This window comes from Felis catus, chromosome E1 (genome assembly GCF_018350175.1).
Source record: "Felis catus isolate Fca126 chromosome E1, F.catus_Fca126_mat1.0, whole genome shotgun sequence".
Lineage (NCBI taxonomy): Eukaryota > Metazoa > Chordata > Mammalia > Carnivora > Felidae > Felis > Felis catus.
This window is the reverse complement of record NC_058381.1, coordinates 13,786,361-13,802,273: the sequence shown is the minus strand read 5'-3', so window position 1 is coordinate 13,802,273 and position 15,913 is coordinate 13,786,361. Positions and strand designations below refer to the sequence as shown.

General features: G+C 45.0%; 2 protein-coding genes across 2 annotated transcripts; both read right to left on the bottom strand.

The window, feature by feature from the left end:
* Positions 1-3,540: 3,540 nt before the first annotated feature.
* Positions 3,541-4,500, bottom strand: LOC101082275 (olfactory receptor 3A2). Its single transcript, XM_006939962.4, has one exon. The coding sequence runs from the start codon at positions 4,486-4,488 to the stop codon at positions 3,541-3,543; it is 948 nt and encodes a 315-aa protein (XP_006940024.2). The 5' UTR covers positions 4,489-4,500.
* A 10,106-nt stretch (positions 4,501-14,606) lies between these two features.
* Positions 14,607-15,554, bottom strand: LOC101095929 (olfactory receptor 3A1). Its single transcript, XM_003996402.2, has one exon. The coding sequence runs from the start codon at positions 15,552-15,554 to the stop codon at positions 14,607-14,609; it is 948 nt and encodes a 315-aa protein (XP_003996451.2).
* Positions 15,555-15,913: the final 359 nt, after the last annotated feature.

Below are 15,913 nucleotides of genomic sequence, written 5' to 3'. Positions count from 1 at the left end.
CTAGTAACCTAAGGTATGCATTCTATGTAGTAAGTTAACTTCTGTCCTGTGCATCTAGGATGTTGCTAGCTATGGAGCCTTGGGAGAATTGAAAAAATTGTCCATTTTGAGAAAATGGACAAAATTGTCAGAATTAAGCACAGGGCTTAATTCTGTCATGGAAACACAGTTGTGAAATGCTAGCATAAAGAATCTTATTAAACTAGCTTAGGCCACATGCCCACGGAGAATCATCACTATGGCCAGGCCAGTGATAAATGCTAGTATCTCCACTCTGGAGCCACAGGGTGGAACCCATTCCCAAGAACCACCTGGATGCCAGAGGGAAACTGGGAGCTGATAGAAAGGCAGAACTAAAAATCAGAAAAACCATGAATGTTCACTACAAGCAATTACCAAATCAAATAAAATGTAGACTTGCGGTTTCCACTCAGACTTGGAAGTCGTTAGTCATCCTCAAGATAAGAAAAAAGATGAGCAATCAAAAAACAACAACTCTTTTTAGATCTATCAAATAACTGAGGTCGCATAAATAAAAAATGAATCTTTGCTGTGGAGAACCCCCGAGATTTTAGGGGCTGTTTGTCAGCACAATGTAAACTAGCTTAGCTTGCCTGCTATAGGTGGAAAAAGTCTTTTTTTCACTCAAAGCGAGATGCAAAATCATAAAGCATTACAGGAAAAGACTATCAATCTGAAAATAAAGAGCCACAGTGAGAGGCAAATGAGCACTTATTTGGGATTAAAGAATCACAATTCAGAGAGTACAGATTCTGGTAGAAATCCAAACAGCCCTGCTTGTAGGATGAAAGCAAGGGGCTTTTATGAGGAAAAGGAAGGGGCAGTTACATGAGTTGAAGAAAAAAAGTTTTCTATCAGGTGGGAAAAGGATGTCTTTTAAGCATGTAGAGGTGGGGATTTATTGGCACCTGTGCATTTAAAGGTCATGCTTCTTAATGCGTCATATGTGTAATTAGCCAGTTAAATCTCCACCCCTGGGCATGACTTTTAGTACGATAATGAAGGAGAAAGTGAGTGAAAGGTCAGCTCTAGGGTCCATCTTGGCACAGCCTGGTTTGGTCCTGTCTTTGCCAGTCTTCATAGCTGAGTCATTCCTTTGGTAGGCATCCTGTTTCCACATTCCTGCAAGATATGCTGCTACTCAAGGGTCATAGAGTGTCAGCCATCAAGGAACACTGGATTTTGCAGTTAGGGCTGAGAAGACCAGAGTCCTGTCTCTGCTGTCTTACCAAGGTCTGGGGACCTTTGATGGGTAATAGATAAGACTGGTCATGTCAAAGGCTCACAGGTTAGATGGAGTGGTGGAAATAGTGATAATGTCCTCAAAATATTTTCTGGGTTCAGCCCTAGGAAAAAATTCACCCAGCCTATTGTAATCAAGGGTCATTTAATGTGAAGAACTGTGGAGGAGATGATCTTGTCCCAGTTCTTTAAGGTATAGGTTGGAACAAGTCCAGCCAGAGAAAGGAAATTTCTAAGGTCTCAGAGCAGTGGTTACAACCCACATTCCTGATTTTTACTCACAAGAATTTTGCTTGTTCTCTTTAACCCTGAAGTGTTGGGAGACCCAAGAATATCAGAAAACAGACATACTTCAGCTGTACTCCTTAGACTGTACCGGCAGGCACTGCCCCCAAAGGCAGGAAGGCTGATAACTTGAGTGGGCCAGTGGGGTTGTGGGGAATGAACCCTGAGCACACACCTCCACCCTCCTTCTCTCCTGCCAGCCCTGCCAGCCCTACTCTCTGTTCTCCTAGGATTGGCTCCTAGTCAGAGGAAGCAGAAGAGGAGTACCGAGACTATTCTGCATCATTATACCTTCAGCAAAACTTCAACTTCTCCCCTCTCCCTGCCCAGTTAGAACGAGGGGCAGGGGAAACCCAACAATAACATCAAAGGTGCTAGTTATTACATGGCCACATGCTGATGGGAAGTGTTTCCATACTAGGAATGTTACTCTCTTCTCCGGTCCCATTCATTCTTCACTTTTTCCATACTTATCTCTGAGCTCATCAGCCTTCCTGAGGCATCTTGCTTGATCATTCCAATCATCCCATCCTTTCTCATCTCCTATTCTCTTGTGTCCTTCCCCTAATTTCTGTCCTTCCTTCTCACCCCTTCTGCTCACCATCTTATCCCATCCCTCCCTGCATCCTCACATTATCTCTTCATTAATCCACTCCCACTCCTGTCCTACCTCCCACACTCTTGTGTTTTCTTCCATCCTCATCTCAGCCCATCCTCAGCTTCATGGCTCCAAGAAGAGATCACAGGGAAGCCAGGCTCCAGGTGTAGCCATGGGGCAGATTTAGGAAGGATACATTGGAGGGATGGTAGAATTGCTAGGACAGGGTATGTAGCCTTCCAAGGAAGGCTGCAGAAAAGGTGCAAATTGGAAATGGATGAGCTGAAGGCTGGATAAACATCAAGATGAGGAAATTCTCTGGATTGGAGCTGTACTGACATACTAATAAAGCTAGAGAGAGGAATCACTCCCAGAAGCTTCATTTATGGGCATTTTCTGAGCTAGGGGGTTTGGGAGGGGAAGATAAGATGTTGGAGGAGAGGGTTATATTGTACATTCCTTGCTGAAAACTCGAAGGACCTGGTTGGCGTATAAATGCTTATTCTTACAAAGGCTTTATCATATCTGTGAACCAGGGGATTCATCCAATAAGAAAGACATGGCAGGGGGTGGAGATGGGACATTGATTTTTGACCTGGAGATATATCATGTGTGTATTAAAGTGGTTTTAATTTAGTGAGCTATTTCTCTCTCTAGACCCTACCTGTCCACTAAACGTTATATTGGGTTCTTGTGTGATAGTCAAGAGAAGGAATGGATTTTTTTGGAGGTGAAAGGTGAAGTGTAGAATAGGATAATCTTGGCACTGGGCCCATGGCTTAAAAGCTCTTTCTGTACTCTGACCTAGATGGAATCTTATGTCCCCACCAGGGAAAAAAACCTTCACAGCGACATTACTGGTTACTTGGGTTAATTGGTTACCTATTATCCAAATAGCCCTTCCTTATACGCCATTGCTCTCCAGAACTACTGGGCTTTCAAGGCCTCAGCCTAACTCAGAAAGTGAGCACAGCCATACACAAGGTGGCAATTGAGCTGGGGCACTTGCTCAGCAGAACCTAGCTTCATATCTGCCTATCTTCTTTATTTTTCTTTAGAGCCCTTATCGCTGTGTGATATTCCATATATGAAGCTTATTTATTTTATGTATTTTGTCTGTCTTCATGAAAACGTGAGTTGCATAAGTGCAGAGACTCTTGTTTATTTTGTTCACCAGTTCCCTAGGAAAGCATATGGATCCTAGAAGCAATTTAATAAATATTTCTTGTATGAATTAATGAATGAATTACATAGCATTTCTTTGCGGGACACATACATCACACAAATCTTCAGGCAGTTAGAGATATGATTATGGGCCGTTTTCTAGGTTACTGCCTTCATGGGAAGTTTTCCTTAACCCAGGAAAGGCAGGAGACAAGGGACATTGTCAAACCTTAAGTCAGTGACTGCTTCCCCACAAGTACCCGCCACAGGGCGCCCTGAACATCAGGATTTCTAAGACTGTAAATGAGAGGGTTCAGCATGGGGTTGATAACAGTATTAAAGACCCCAACCCCTTTATCCTTGTCTGAAGACTCCTCGGAACCAAGACGCATGTAGTTGAAGATACCAGTACCATAGAAGAGGCAAACCACTGTGAGGTGGGAGCCACATGTGGAAAAGGCCTTCTTTCTGCCTTCCACTGAACGGATTTGTAGGACTGCAGCTGCCACGTGTGCATAGGACACAGTGATGAGGACCAAGGGGGTTACAGCCATGAAGGCTGCTGCTACGAAGAGCAGCAGCTCATTGAGTTGGGTGCTGGAGCAGGAGAGCTGGAAGAGCTGTGGGAGGTCACAGTAGAAGTGATTGATCACATTGGGACCACAGAAGTTCAGGGTGGTTAGGGTAAGAGTGTGATTTAATGCATTGGTGAAACCCAAAGCCCAGGACACAACCACCAACATCCTCTGGACTGTCTTGCTCATTTGGGTGCTGTAGGTGAGGGGCCGGCAGATGGCCAAGAATCGGTCATAGGCCATCACTGTCAATAGGAAGCAGTCCATACCAGCCAGGAGGTGAAAGAAGAAAAGCTGTGTGAGGCAGGCTCTATAGGGAACGGTACGCTTGTGGGACAGGAGACGGGCCAACATTGAGGGAACAGTGACGGTGATGCACCCAACGTCCAGCACCGATAGGTTCCCCAGGAAGAAGTACATGGGGGTGTGGAGTTTGGGCTCCACCAAGATGGCGGCCAGGATGCTGAGGTTGCCCCCAACTGTGAGCAGATAGGCAAAGAGGAAGACTGCAAAGACCACAGACTGCAGCTGTTCTGTTTCCACTAGGCCGAGTAGAATGAACTCAGTAACAGATGTCCTGTTAACCCCAACTTCTGGTTCCATGAGTTTCTGTAAGGAAATGTCCCAGGAGGCGAGATATCAGTCCACTCCAATTTATTTATTCAACATTAATGCTTTAAACTACCCATGTTAAAAACCCCAGGTAAGTTCTCAGCTGTCTGGGTGATGATATTCCCACTCCCCAGGTTACACCTCATCACTCACCTCCTCCATCAACTCAGTGCCTCTGCTCTTAGCTGAGATGCCCCAAACCATCATCACTTTGTCCCTTCCATCCTCTCCTGGTTGAAAGGGTTGAAATAGTTGGGGCATTGGGAAAATGAATTAAGATAAAAACAGACAGTGAGATTATGATGGATTTCTCCATTTTACTCTGGGGCATCAGTCAAAACCAATAAGCAGATCTTACAATAGAAAAATTAATGCTATTTCCAGAGAAACCAGAAAGCATTTGAAAATCTTGGCTTCAGAGCTTCTAGAAACAAAGCTCAAACAAAGATAGCAAGACTCAGCCCCGTGATTGCAGACATCAGATAGTTGAACCGAGTATATTTATCCAAGGTGAGGAACGTAGGGCTGAAGTATAAATTCAAAATCCCTAGGTCAATAAGTTGCTGATGTTCTTGATGCCAACTAAGACTTTATAACAGCTTAATTTAAAATTATTTATTGTTTTTATAGTATCTGCTACTCACCTCTGAAATCAAAATTGCAAGCATGACCTCTGGGGCAGCTGCAGCTGGGTACCGTTAGTGTTCTACATCACACGGCCACCAACCTTCCACTTATTCTTGACTCGGACACAGCGGTTTGACCACTCGCTCTAAGGAGAGATCCTCAGGAAGTAGGCACATACTTAGAGAAGCAGATTGAGCCACGTTTTTCAGATATTATAAAAGATCCTGGTTAAAAAAAAAATCAATATTTCTCTATTGCTGATGGGATGAGCAGAGCTCGAACTTCCTAAGAGTAATGTTATTCCCTTGCATAGAATACACCGGAATCAGAGGGAAGCGGTTGGAGTCTAGTGACTCTAACAGAAGGGGAAAGGGTGATGGGTTCACATGAATGAAAACTTAGATGCAGTGATCTCTAAAATATGCTTAAAATTCTAGGATCTCCAGATAGGCGAGAAGGAGGACCAGTCACAGGCACTCATAATTTCTGAAATTGATGATTGATCAGTGCTTTGCAAAGGACAAATCAATGGATGGACCACAGCTCTGTACATATACTACATAAAGAGCAATGAACTACTCTCTATTTTCCTTTTTTCACGTAAGCATTAGATTGTGACTGTGTCACTTTCTACCTCCGTGCTCATGCAGTTTTCTCTGCCTGCAATGGATCCCTTTCCAACTCTACATCCCAAGTGTTTCAAGACTGAAGGCTGGCTGCCTGGGAGTTCCCACTGTCAAAAGCACCACTGTCTCTCTGTCTCTCTCTCCTAAGCTCTCACTACACATGATCTCATGGAATTTATTACCATGTATCTTTTAGCTAAGTCATTTCTCTATAAAGTGTATCTCCCCTACTTCTCTGTAAATGACATGAGGACCACAAGCAGGTTTCATTCAGTTTAACAATATTAATACTTATCATACTGCTTTATATATAGTAGGTACTCAGTGTTTATTAAATAGATAAATAGATGGCTCAAGCATTCATAGGATTGCAGAGAAAGAGAGCATCAGCGTGACCTAGAGTTGTCATGGAAGATTTTCGGGACATATTGGAACTCAGGCTAGACTTTTGTGGATTAGGATGAATTACGGGAGGTGTAGAGGCATTTAGCATTCTCAAAGCATTGTCGCGAGTCCCAGGTTCTCCCTCCTGAGCTATTACAGCTCCCTGCTCTGGAACTCCAAAGAATACCTCCATGTTCCTTTTGATGGAAAGGCTCAGCAGGACCTGGGACTGGAGTGAAGGTTTAAGGCTGCCCGATGCAATGGGTCGTAGGCAGTGAATCAGACTCAGTGAATCCCGCTCTCCTACGCTCTCCTAAGAGTAACAGAGAACGGGCTTCCAAGAGATGGGGGTATGGGCGAAGGGGTCCAGAAAAGGAGCCAGGATCTTTGGGTCGTAGCCTCAGATCTTCCCATAAAACAGTTTCTTTTTCAGAGGCAGCAATTGTACCTCATGAAAAGTCAGATTTGAGCTGATGGCAGCAACAGAGGCCCCATCACTGCTTTGGAAGAGCAGAGAAAGAACCCCTGAGTACACTCACCTAGGCATGGGCGTAGACACAAGGGAGGCTCTTCAGGAAAGGAGATGAGGAGTTATGTAGCCCCACGTATCCGCCAGAAAGGAGGTAAGGAACTAGATATAACCAATCAAGGAAACAAGCTGATATTTTCTGTATCCTAGCATTATCCTTACAGTGTCATCCCGCCAAAGAGGGAGTAGACACATGGGGAGAAAGACAAGTTGTTTTGTAAACAACACAAGCCCTTCCTAAATATAGCAACCGTGCCTCACATCTTCTGGTATTCAAATTTTCTTTTAAAAAGATGAACAAGGGCTTTGTCTCTAGCCATAGCTTTATAGCAAGTAGTTAGAGACGGTGATATAAATTCCATTTAATGGTAGGGTCACTGAGGTCCCAGGACTTGTTCACATTCTCAAGTCACCCAGGAAACTAGCGGTATAAACGGGACTACATATAGGTTTGCTAAGGGAGGGGTGTATTTCTCAGATGTCAACCCCGAGCGGAGCCATTGAGCAGAGATAAACTAATTTCCAGACTTGTCTTGGGCCTGGGATGAGGAAGGAGCCCCAAACGAGAGGCAGGAAGGAGAAGCTTTCTTCACACCCAGTTTCCTCATGAGTCCTCAGAAATGTGGTGTTTTTCCCCCTCAGGGCCTTGTTAGTGGGAGCCCCTGGGACTGTGTCTTAGGCACCCAGCAGTGTCTCTGGAAATGGGGATCGAAGAGCTATATTGGGCTAGGAGGCCTCCTGGGGAGCTGTCTGCCAATATGACTATCTAGGCCGGGCTCTGAGAGATTGAGAGCCCTGGTGAAGGCGGCAGACTAGTAAACAGAAGATGCAGGAGGGTTAAGGAGGGCGTTCCTCTGACACCTATAGCCACCACTACTTACTCAACACTCCTTTCCCAAGAGAGGGTCTCTGTCTTCTCCCACCAGAGGAGCCTTCTGCAGTAGGAAATGCACTGTGGACAGACCTGTTTTCTGGCATCCGGTGGTTGACTTTGGACAAGCTGCTGTACCCTTTTGATCCTCAGTGTCCTTGTCTGTGAAATGGGCATATCCTCTACCATAGAGCATCGCTTGCAGATTAAATCACGTAAGATTCGCTAAGCTGATGATAGAAGTTTGGCAACACATCAGCATATCAGCTGATACCGTTTGTGGGTATTTGTTAGGCACATGGTAATATGTTGCGTACTTTTTGCGCCTGGGTCCCTGTCATTCCTCACAACACCTCTAGGAAGCACCTTGTGGCAGACACATCAGATGTCTGCCTCACCTCTCCCCCAGCCTTTCTTCTCATTTCATCTGCAGCTGGGTCGGACAGTTCCCCTCAGGCTTTTGCTTGTGGCAGGCCGACAGAGGGTAGCCTCTTCCTTGGGATCCTTTGATGCCATGAATTTTGGCGGCGGGGCTGGGTACTCGCTAGGTCTGAGCATGAGTGCCCAGAGTGCAGAGAGCACCTTGACAATAGGAAAGGGGAGCCAGTGGGTAGACACCCCAGCAACCATTCCTCAGACGATTGTGGGAAGCATTCCATATTCTCATGCTCAATCAAGTCTCTGCTGGACATCTGTGGCAGAGACTTTGGTCCCTTGGTCAGGGACATCTCTTCTTCATTCATCTCACTCTCCTCTTAACCCCTGTCTTCCTCCCCGGGATTCCTGCTCCCTGGGATGATTTCCCAGTTAAGCCACACACGCATCTTGTCTCAGGCTCTGCTCTGGGGGGGAGCCTGACTGAGACAGCTGGTACTGGGAGAGGCCCTAGGAAGCGGATCCTCCAGATGGAATTCTGCACCTGGACCATTCGCCACTGCTGGGGGGAAAGTGGGCTTGGTGATAACCGTAGTTTCATCACTGAGACTCAGCTGTGGTATGTTGGGATGAGGTACAGGTGAAAGGTGAAACACTGGGTCACGTTTTAGCACCAGCACATTAATACGATAGCCATGGAAAGTATAAGAATTGCGGAATTTTAAGAATTAAGGGTGGGTCGCTTCTGTTAACTTTCCCAGAAGCCTGAAAAAACAACGCAAAGCCCAGGGGAGCCAACAATCAATTCAGGGTATGTCACGAAAGCCTGAAAACCTCCTTGGCACATCTCATGAGGCATTACTCTTCGGCAGCCACAAGGAGAGAGCTCTGAAAATCAGGCATCGGACCTAATTGTAAGGGTGGCAGATCCACACGGGAGGCTGAATGTGCAGCTTAGGGGAGTCTCCTGTGCTAAATCCAGGGCCCGGCTAAGGAAGGAGTGAGACCCTGAGTCTGGGGATGGGGAAGTTTGAGAGGTTGCTCATGAGAATTGCAACCCCCCAGGCTCTCCCGCAGTCACTTGGCCAGACTATCCCTTCCCCTTTGCTGGTGGAGATCAACTTCCTTGTGTGTGACGGCCACACAAATACCTCATAGGAAGCAGATGTCTACAAGATGATTCTTGTCTTCCTCAAGAACTTTTCCCAGGTCTCCTCCATGCCTCCAGAACAATTGGGATTACGTCTCAGCATATTCTGAGAAAGGCCGATCCCACTCGTGGTGCCAGAGAAATAATTCACTCACTGAAAAGAATCTGACACTAGGTTGAAACAGGGCCCCCTGGATATTCAGGTCCTAAGCCCTGAAATCAACCCTTTGGAGATGTGATTACTAAGGGTCTTCATCTGGGAAGATGATCCTGGACCATCCAAGTGGGCCCTAAATGTTATCACAGGAGTACTTAGGAGACAGAGGCAGAGGGATGACTACAGAAGAGAAGGCAATGCGAGGCTGGAAGTGGAGAGGGAATGAGGGAACCACAGGGCAAGGAAGGCCAGCAGCCACTGGCATCTGGGAGAGACTCGGAATGCGTTCTCCCCTGCAGCCTGTGGAGCAAACTTTCTCTGCTGCCATTTGAAGTTAGCCCTGTAGGACTCATTTTGTACCTTTGGCCTCTGGAGCCATGAGAGAATAAACTCCTGTTGTTCTGAGTCACCAAGTGTGTGGTATTAGGTGGCAGCAGCCATAAGAAACGAATACACTCACCAGTGCAACCCAGCAGGAACTGGAAGCTCCTCTTGTTGACAAAGGAGAGATATGGGGGTGGATCATGAGGACCAAAGGGGTGGGTGGAATGTGAGGCTGAATAGCGAGAGTTCATTGACGAGGGAGCACTTTTCAGGATTCCAGATTTAAAATCCTGGCAGGATGGCTGAAGCTGGTCCTAGTAAAGTGCCAAGATGTCTCTTTGAAGCTAGATGTTGGTTATGGGGACTCTTCAAAGATAGGTTGGCATGCCTGTCTCTGGGAGTGTGTCTTCCTCCAGGTCCTTGTGAGCACAAGTGTTCCCAGGCCACTTTAATCTGCAGTTGGACTGAGGTCTGTGGGGCAACCTCTGGAGGCACAGTAGCATGTGTCTCCTGGTGGGTCGTTGGACGAGCGGGAGTATTCCTGGCCCATGACTGTGAGGTGCAGAAGCCAAGTTCTAGGGCCTTTTCAGCGTCTGCAGTTGGACCGGGGCTTGAGGGTCTGAGAGGCATATATGAGCCTGCATTGTCCCCGGCTGAGCGGGACTGGCAGCCGAGAGGGCTGGAGCTGCTTCAGCATCCACAGCCAGGGTCAAGGTTGGCGGGGCTGTTAACCAGGGCACAGGTGGGTATGACTTCTGCTGGGTCTCTCGGCAGATGTTGCCAGTGACGGGACCAATGCCAAACGGGGCCAAGCTGAGTTCACAGGGGGACAGAGCTGCTTCTAGGTTGTAGCCAGGACTACTGTCAGCATGACAGCCACCTGGGCGCATGTCCTTCTCCAAATATACCTTCTTAGTCTTGGGTTCCACCAGGGTCTCACAGTCTCTTACCTAAAGCCCAGAGCCCCCACAATTTTTCTGTCCAAAATTTTGTTGCTGAGGGGGGAATCGAGTGGGGATCTCCTCTTCTCTCATTTCGCTGGCTGCTGTTATATATTTGTGTTTATATTTGTATTACATTACACATATTATACATAAACCATATATATTATCATGTGCACCATATACAAGCAAGCTTACATTTTATGGGATCTGGACAACTTTGATCCACTAGGGGAAAAGTTAGAACATACACAAAAATAAATTGTGTGTATTTTAAATATTTGACTTAAAAATAATTGTAAATAGGCAATCATGTGAACTTTGGCTCAGGTCACGACCCTGCAATTTGTCAGTTCGAGCCCCATGTCGGGCTCTGTGCTAACAGCTTGGAGCCTGGAGGCCTTTAGGATTCCGTGTCTCTCTCTCTGTGTCTCTCTCCCACTCACACACTCTCTCTCTCTCTCAAAAAGAAATGATAAACGTTTAAAAAAATTAAAGCAAATGTAAATGTACTAGAAAAACGTCACTGATAAGTATTTAACCAACATTTAGATGGAAAAGTCATTATTTTCTAAGCATGACCAAAAAAGCATGATAAACTTCACAAAAATATCAGACTTCATTTGAGCAAAAGAAGCCTAAACAAAGTAAAAGACAAGTGGGAAATTAGGGAATATCTTTGCAACACAGACGGTAAAGAAAATTAGGGAATATCTTTGCAACACAGACGGTAAAGAGATACTACCCTAAAATGTGAAATGTTGCCACCGATCATTAAAATAAAGATAAACTACCCCACGGGGCAAAAAATATGAACTGGCAATTTTGAAAGCATAAATCTAAATAAATTAGAAATAAATACATAAAAATCAATTGAATCACACTCATAAAGAAATTCTAATTTAAAAACAATGCAATATTTAATCTAATTATCAAAGATAAAAAAATTCTACTTACAACACTCAGTAAGAGCAAGTGAGGTAAGAAACATTCTCATAAACTGCCAATCAACCAACTAAAGCTGGTTGCCCTACAACCTTGGTCCAACACACACACACACACACACACACACACACACACACACAAACACACCTTTTATGAATATAACCAGTGAAATAATTTCAGTTATATGAACACATATACAAATGAGAATGTTAACTCCAGTGTTATTAACAACTGCCAAAAATAGGAAATAAATGAAATCAATAGGGATGTGTTAAATAGATTGTAGTTTATACATAAAATGGAATATCATGAAGCCTTCAAAATGGATAAAGTTGATTTGTAGGTTGATATGTAAAAAAAATTGTAATAATACAGAGAGGAGGGAAAGCATATTACAAAGCAGTATGGTGTTGTTGCTTGCACATGTTGACGTGCATGCAAGTGTGAGCGTGTGTTCATTTGTGTGGAAAGCCAAATACCAGCTACCACCACTTAGTTCTTTTTTAAAAATTGGATTACTGAAGGAATGGTATAAAAGAGCAGCAATGATATTCTGTATTGTTTGAACCTTTATGATATGATGTATTACATGTATGGAATAATACATTGTATGGAAACATACATTGGAATAATAACTTGGAATAAAAAAAAAAACAGGCAAATTCCAAAGAAAAGGGAATCTCCCAGATCGGTAATAAAACCCTATGATTCTGGAGAGTAGACAGCACGCCCGGAATCAGTGCCTGAGTCATCACTTATGATGCTGAACAAGTTGATCCATTTTACTCCAGTGATTACACATGAAACCATCCCGTGAGCCTTGAGATGAGTGTTCATATATAAGAAAGGCTAGAGGCACAAGGAGTTTTGGAAGTAAATAAGCTCCATCGTGCAGCAGGGTTAGATGCTGGTGGGTAGGAAAAATGGTAGTAGGAAGATGTGGTAACTCTTCAGGGTAAACAGAGTGACACAGTCTTTTTGTTCATTAAAACTAGTAGAATCAGAAGGGATTACAAATGGAAGAACCTTGATGGTTACCTTGTGCCTGTCAAGTACAGGCCCAGACAAGGTTGAGAACTTATTCAAGGTTGAGAACATTGCCGATGAGAGGAAGTGATGAAGTGAAGTCCATGTTGTAGATCTTCCTGGACAGTTTCCTCGACCCTTGGAGGAAGCTCCATTTGCATTCTTGAAGTTTATCTGATGGCTAACAAAGGATCAGGAAAGAGCGATCTTCCTCCCCGCCCCCCCCCCCCCCCCCCCCCCCCCCCCGTGTCTTTTGACGGTCTTGGCTAGCGTGACCCAAAAGGCAGAGAGTGAGTTGATAAGGTGGTTGGTTAGTCATAGACTCTGGTGACATTTGAGGTGGACAAAATACCCAGAACTTCTTTTCATCTCTTTTGTCATCTGATAAACCTCCCTAACATTCTCAGAACACTTTCTTGTAAGAGAAACTGAAAATGTGTCCCTTGGACACTTTTTAGCACTTTCAGTGAAATCTGAAAATTGCTTTATTCACGGTAGAAAAGACACACCACAATGATGGTGTGAGGGTCGCATAAACTGGTTATTGCTGGACAATATAGAACAGGAAGCAGCCCTGTACAGAAGCCCAACTCTTTCCTCGCTGACCCACTAGTTTTGTTTCCCCCCTTCTTTCCTCTGACCTTTTAACCATCTCAAGGTATCTTATCCTATTTCTCTTTCTTGTCTCCACTCTCTGTGTACCCCATTCAGTCCTCTCCAGTGCCCCGAGCCTTCACTCTCAGCCCATTTGTTTGCAGTTCTGTCCTATTTCTCCCCGTGTCCCTCTTTCTTCTTCATTTTCTTGCAAACTCTTCACTTCCAGTCTTGTTTTGCTTCCCTCCCTCATGTTCTTTCTCTTCATCTCTGTCTTACCCAGTCCTTTCAATCCTTTCACTTCCACAGAGTAGAGATGCCCACAATAGGCGATTCATCTCAAAGGGAGACTAGAAGGAAAATAAAGCCAAATACTGATTGGATGAAAGCTTAGGATGTAGCATGCAAGATGAGAGAACATTCTAGGTTAGAGACTGTTCTCCTACCGAGAAGGGACGTTTAGGGGAGCATCACTATATGGCTTTATTTACAGATATGGATGATCTCAGCTGGAAGATTTTGGGACTGAGAGGATTTAGAGAGAAAGTTCATATGGAGTATTTTGGGGTTTTTCATGCGTAAATAATATTTTCATTACAAAAGATTATCTTTTCAAATGATTTGAAATATATCAGGAAAAACAGACGAGGAACATTAAATTTGTATTATAAGGTTTACCATATTTATTAGTGGAGTTTTAAAAATTTGCACACATGAATCATGCTTTCCAGAGGTACTAGAAAATATATGCCCATACAGCTTCCTCTCTGTCCCCTCTATATCCCATGATATCTTCATGTGATAGGAAAAGAAAGTTGCTGTTTTGGTTTGTAGAAATCTGATAGGTGAAATAAAATGAATCTGATCTCTAGGTCCATGTTTTAAAACCAGACCATCCATAGCTGAACTTGAGGGAATCACATGACCTACTAATGGATGCAGGGTGTGGTGGGAAGGCTTCTTTTTAAAAAAAATTTTTTTTACATGTATTTATTTTTGAGAGACAGAGCCCAAGTGGGGGAGGGGCAGAGAGCGAGGGAGACGCAGAATCCGAAGCAGGTTCCAGGCTCTGAGCTGTCAGCACAGAGCCCAACGTGGGGCTTGAACCCACAAACTGAGAGATCATGACCTGAGCCAAGATGGACACCCAACCAACTGAGCCACTCAGGCGCCCCAGTGGGGAAGGCTTTGGATATTTTGGGGAAGCCAGGCTATAATCAACCAAAGAGTCATTCCCTGTGAGACATGAACCTGTACTAGTGGAGGCTCTGAGATTCTGCTTCTACCCAGAGAAAGGAGCACACATTGTCTGAAGTTGTAATTTGTCAAAGGGGTTGGCCTTGGCAGGGCCCACACACCTATTGACTATAAATTGCACATGGTTTCTTTGGGAAACAATAACTCTTATCCCTAATTAAAACAAACAAACAAAAAAAACCTCCTGTGCAGGGAGACAGAAGCAACTCTGGACCGTTAGTCTTAGTTACTGGCTCTAGAGGATTTCTTCTTTAGTCCAGAAAGGGAAAAGGAGGGAGTGACACTCCAGACCTCAGGACCTTGTCAAGCCAGTGGCCGCCTCCCCATGAGCACTCTCCAGAGGGCACCCTGCACGTCAGGGTTCCTGAGGCTGTAGATGATTGGATTCAGCATGGGGTTGATGACGGTGTTAAAAATTCCAAAAGCTTTATCCTTGTCTGAAAGCTTGGCTGAACCCAGTCGCATGTAATTAAATATACCTGAACCGTAGAATATGGCAACCACAGTGAGATGAGAGCCACATGTGGAGAAGGCTTTCTTCCTGCCCTCAGCAGAACGGATTCGTAGGACTGCAGCTGTCACATGGGCATAGGAGGTGACGATGAGAGCCAGGGGAGTACCTGCCATTATGAAACCCACAGCAAAGAGCAGCAACTCATTGAGTTGGGTGCTGGAGCAGGAGAGCTGGAAGAGCTGTGGGAGGTCACAGTAGAAGTGATTGATCACATTGGGACCACAGAAGTTCAGGGTGGATATGGCTACTGTGTGGGTCAGTGCATTAGTGAAGGCTAAAGCCCAGGACACAGCCACCAATATCCTCTGGACTGTCTGGCTCATTCGGGTGCTGTAGGTGAGGGGCTGGCAGATGGCCAGGAATCGGTCATAGGCCATGGCTGTCAAAAGGAAGCAGTCCACCCCAACGAGAAGGTGAAAGAAGAAAAGCTGTGTGAGGCAGGCTCCATAGGGAACAGTACGCTTGTGGGACAGGAGACGAGCCAACATTGAGGGAATAGTGACTGTGATGCACCCAATGTCCAGCACCGATAGGTTCCCCAGGAAGAAGTACATGGGGGTGTGGAGTTTGGGCTCCACCAAGATGGCGGCCAGGATGCTGCGGTTGCCCCCAACTGTGAGCAGGTAGGAAAGGAGGAAGACTACAAAGACAACTGGCCGCAGGTCTGGTGTCTCCACTAAGCCCAGCAGGATGAACTCAGTAATGGCTGTTCTATTGTACTCAAATTTTGACTTCATTTTTCCTGCAAGGAAACATCCAAGGATATAATCTTTCTTCTCAATACATTTATTCTAAAAGAACAAATAGACTGTAGGGCGGTAAAATTTGCCGCCCCAAAATGTGTGTCTTTGGCATGTGGACTATTTTAGGCTAATTACTTTTAAAAAGCAGAACTCTCAGGAGAAACCTTTGCTCTCCCCTCATATGCCTAAAAGAGTTTAGATAGAAGACTTGCTCCAGGAAGGCAGCTATCACCATAGATACCAACAGTATAACATGAGATAAGTGTGGTAGCCAGGGAGCATTTTAGTGACTTTCATTCCGTAATAGAATTAATTTGACAGAAGAAAGCAAGGCTGTAAAAGCTCTCAATATA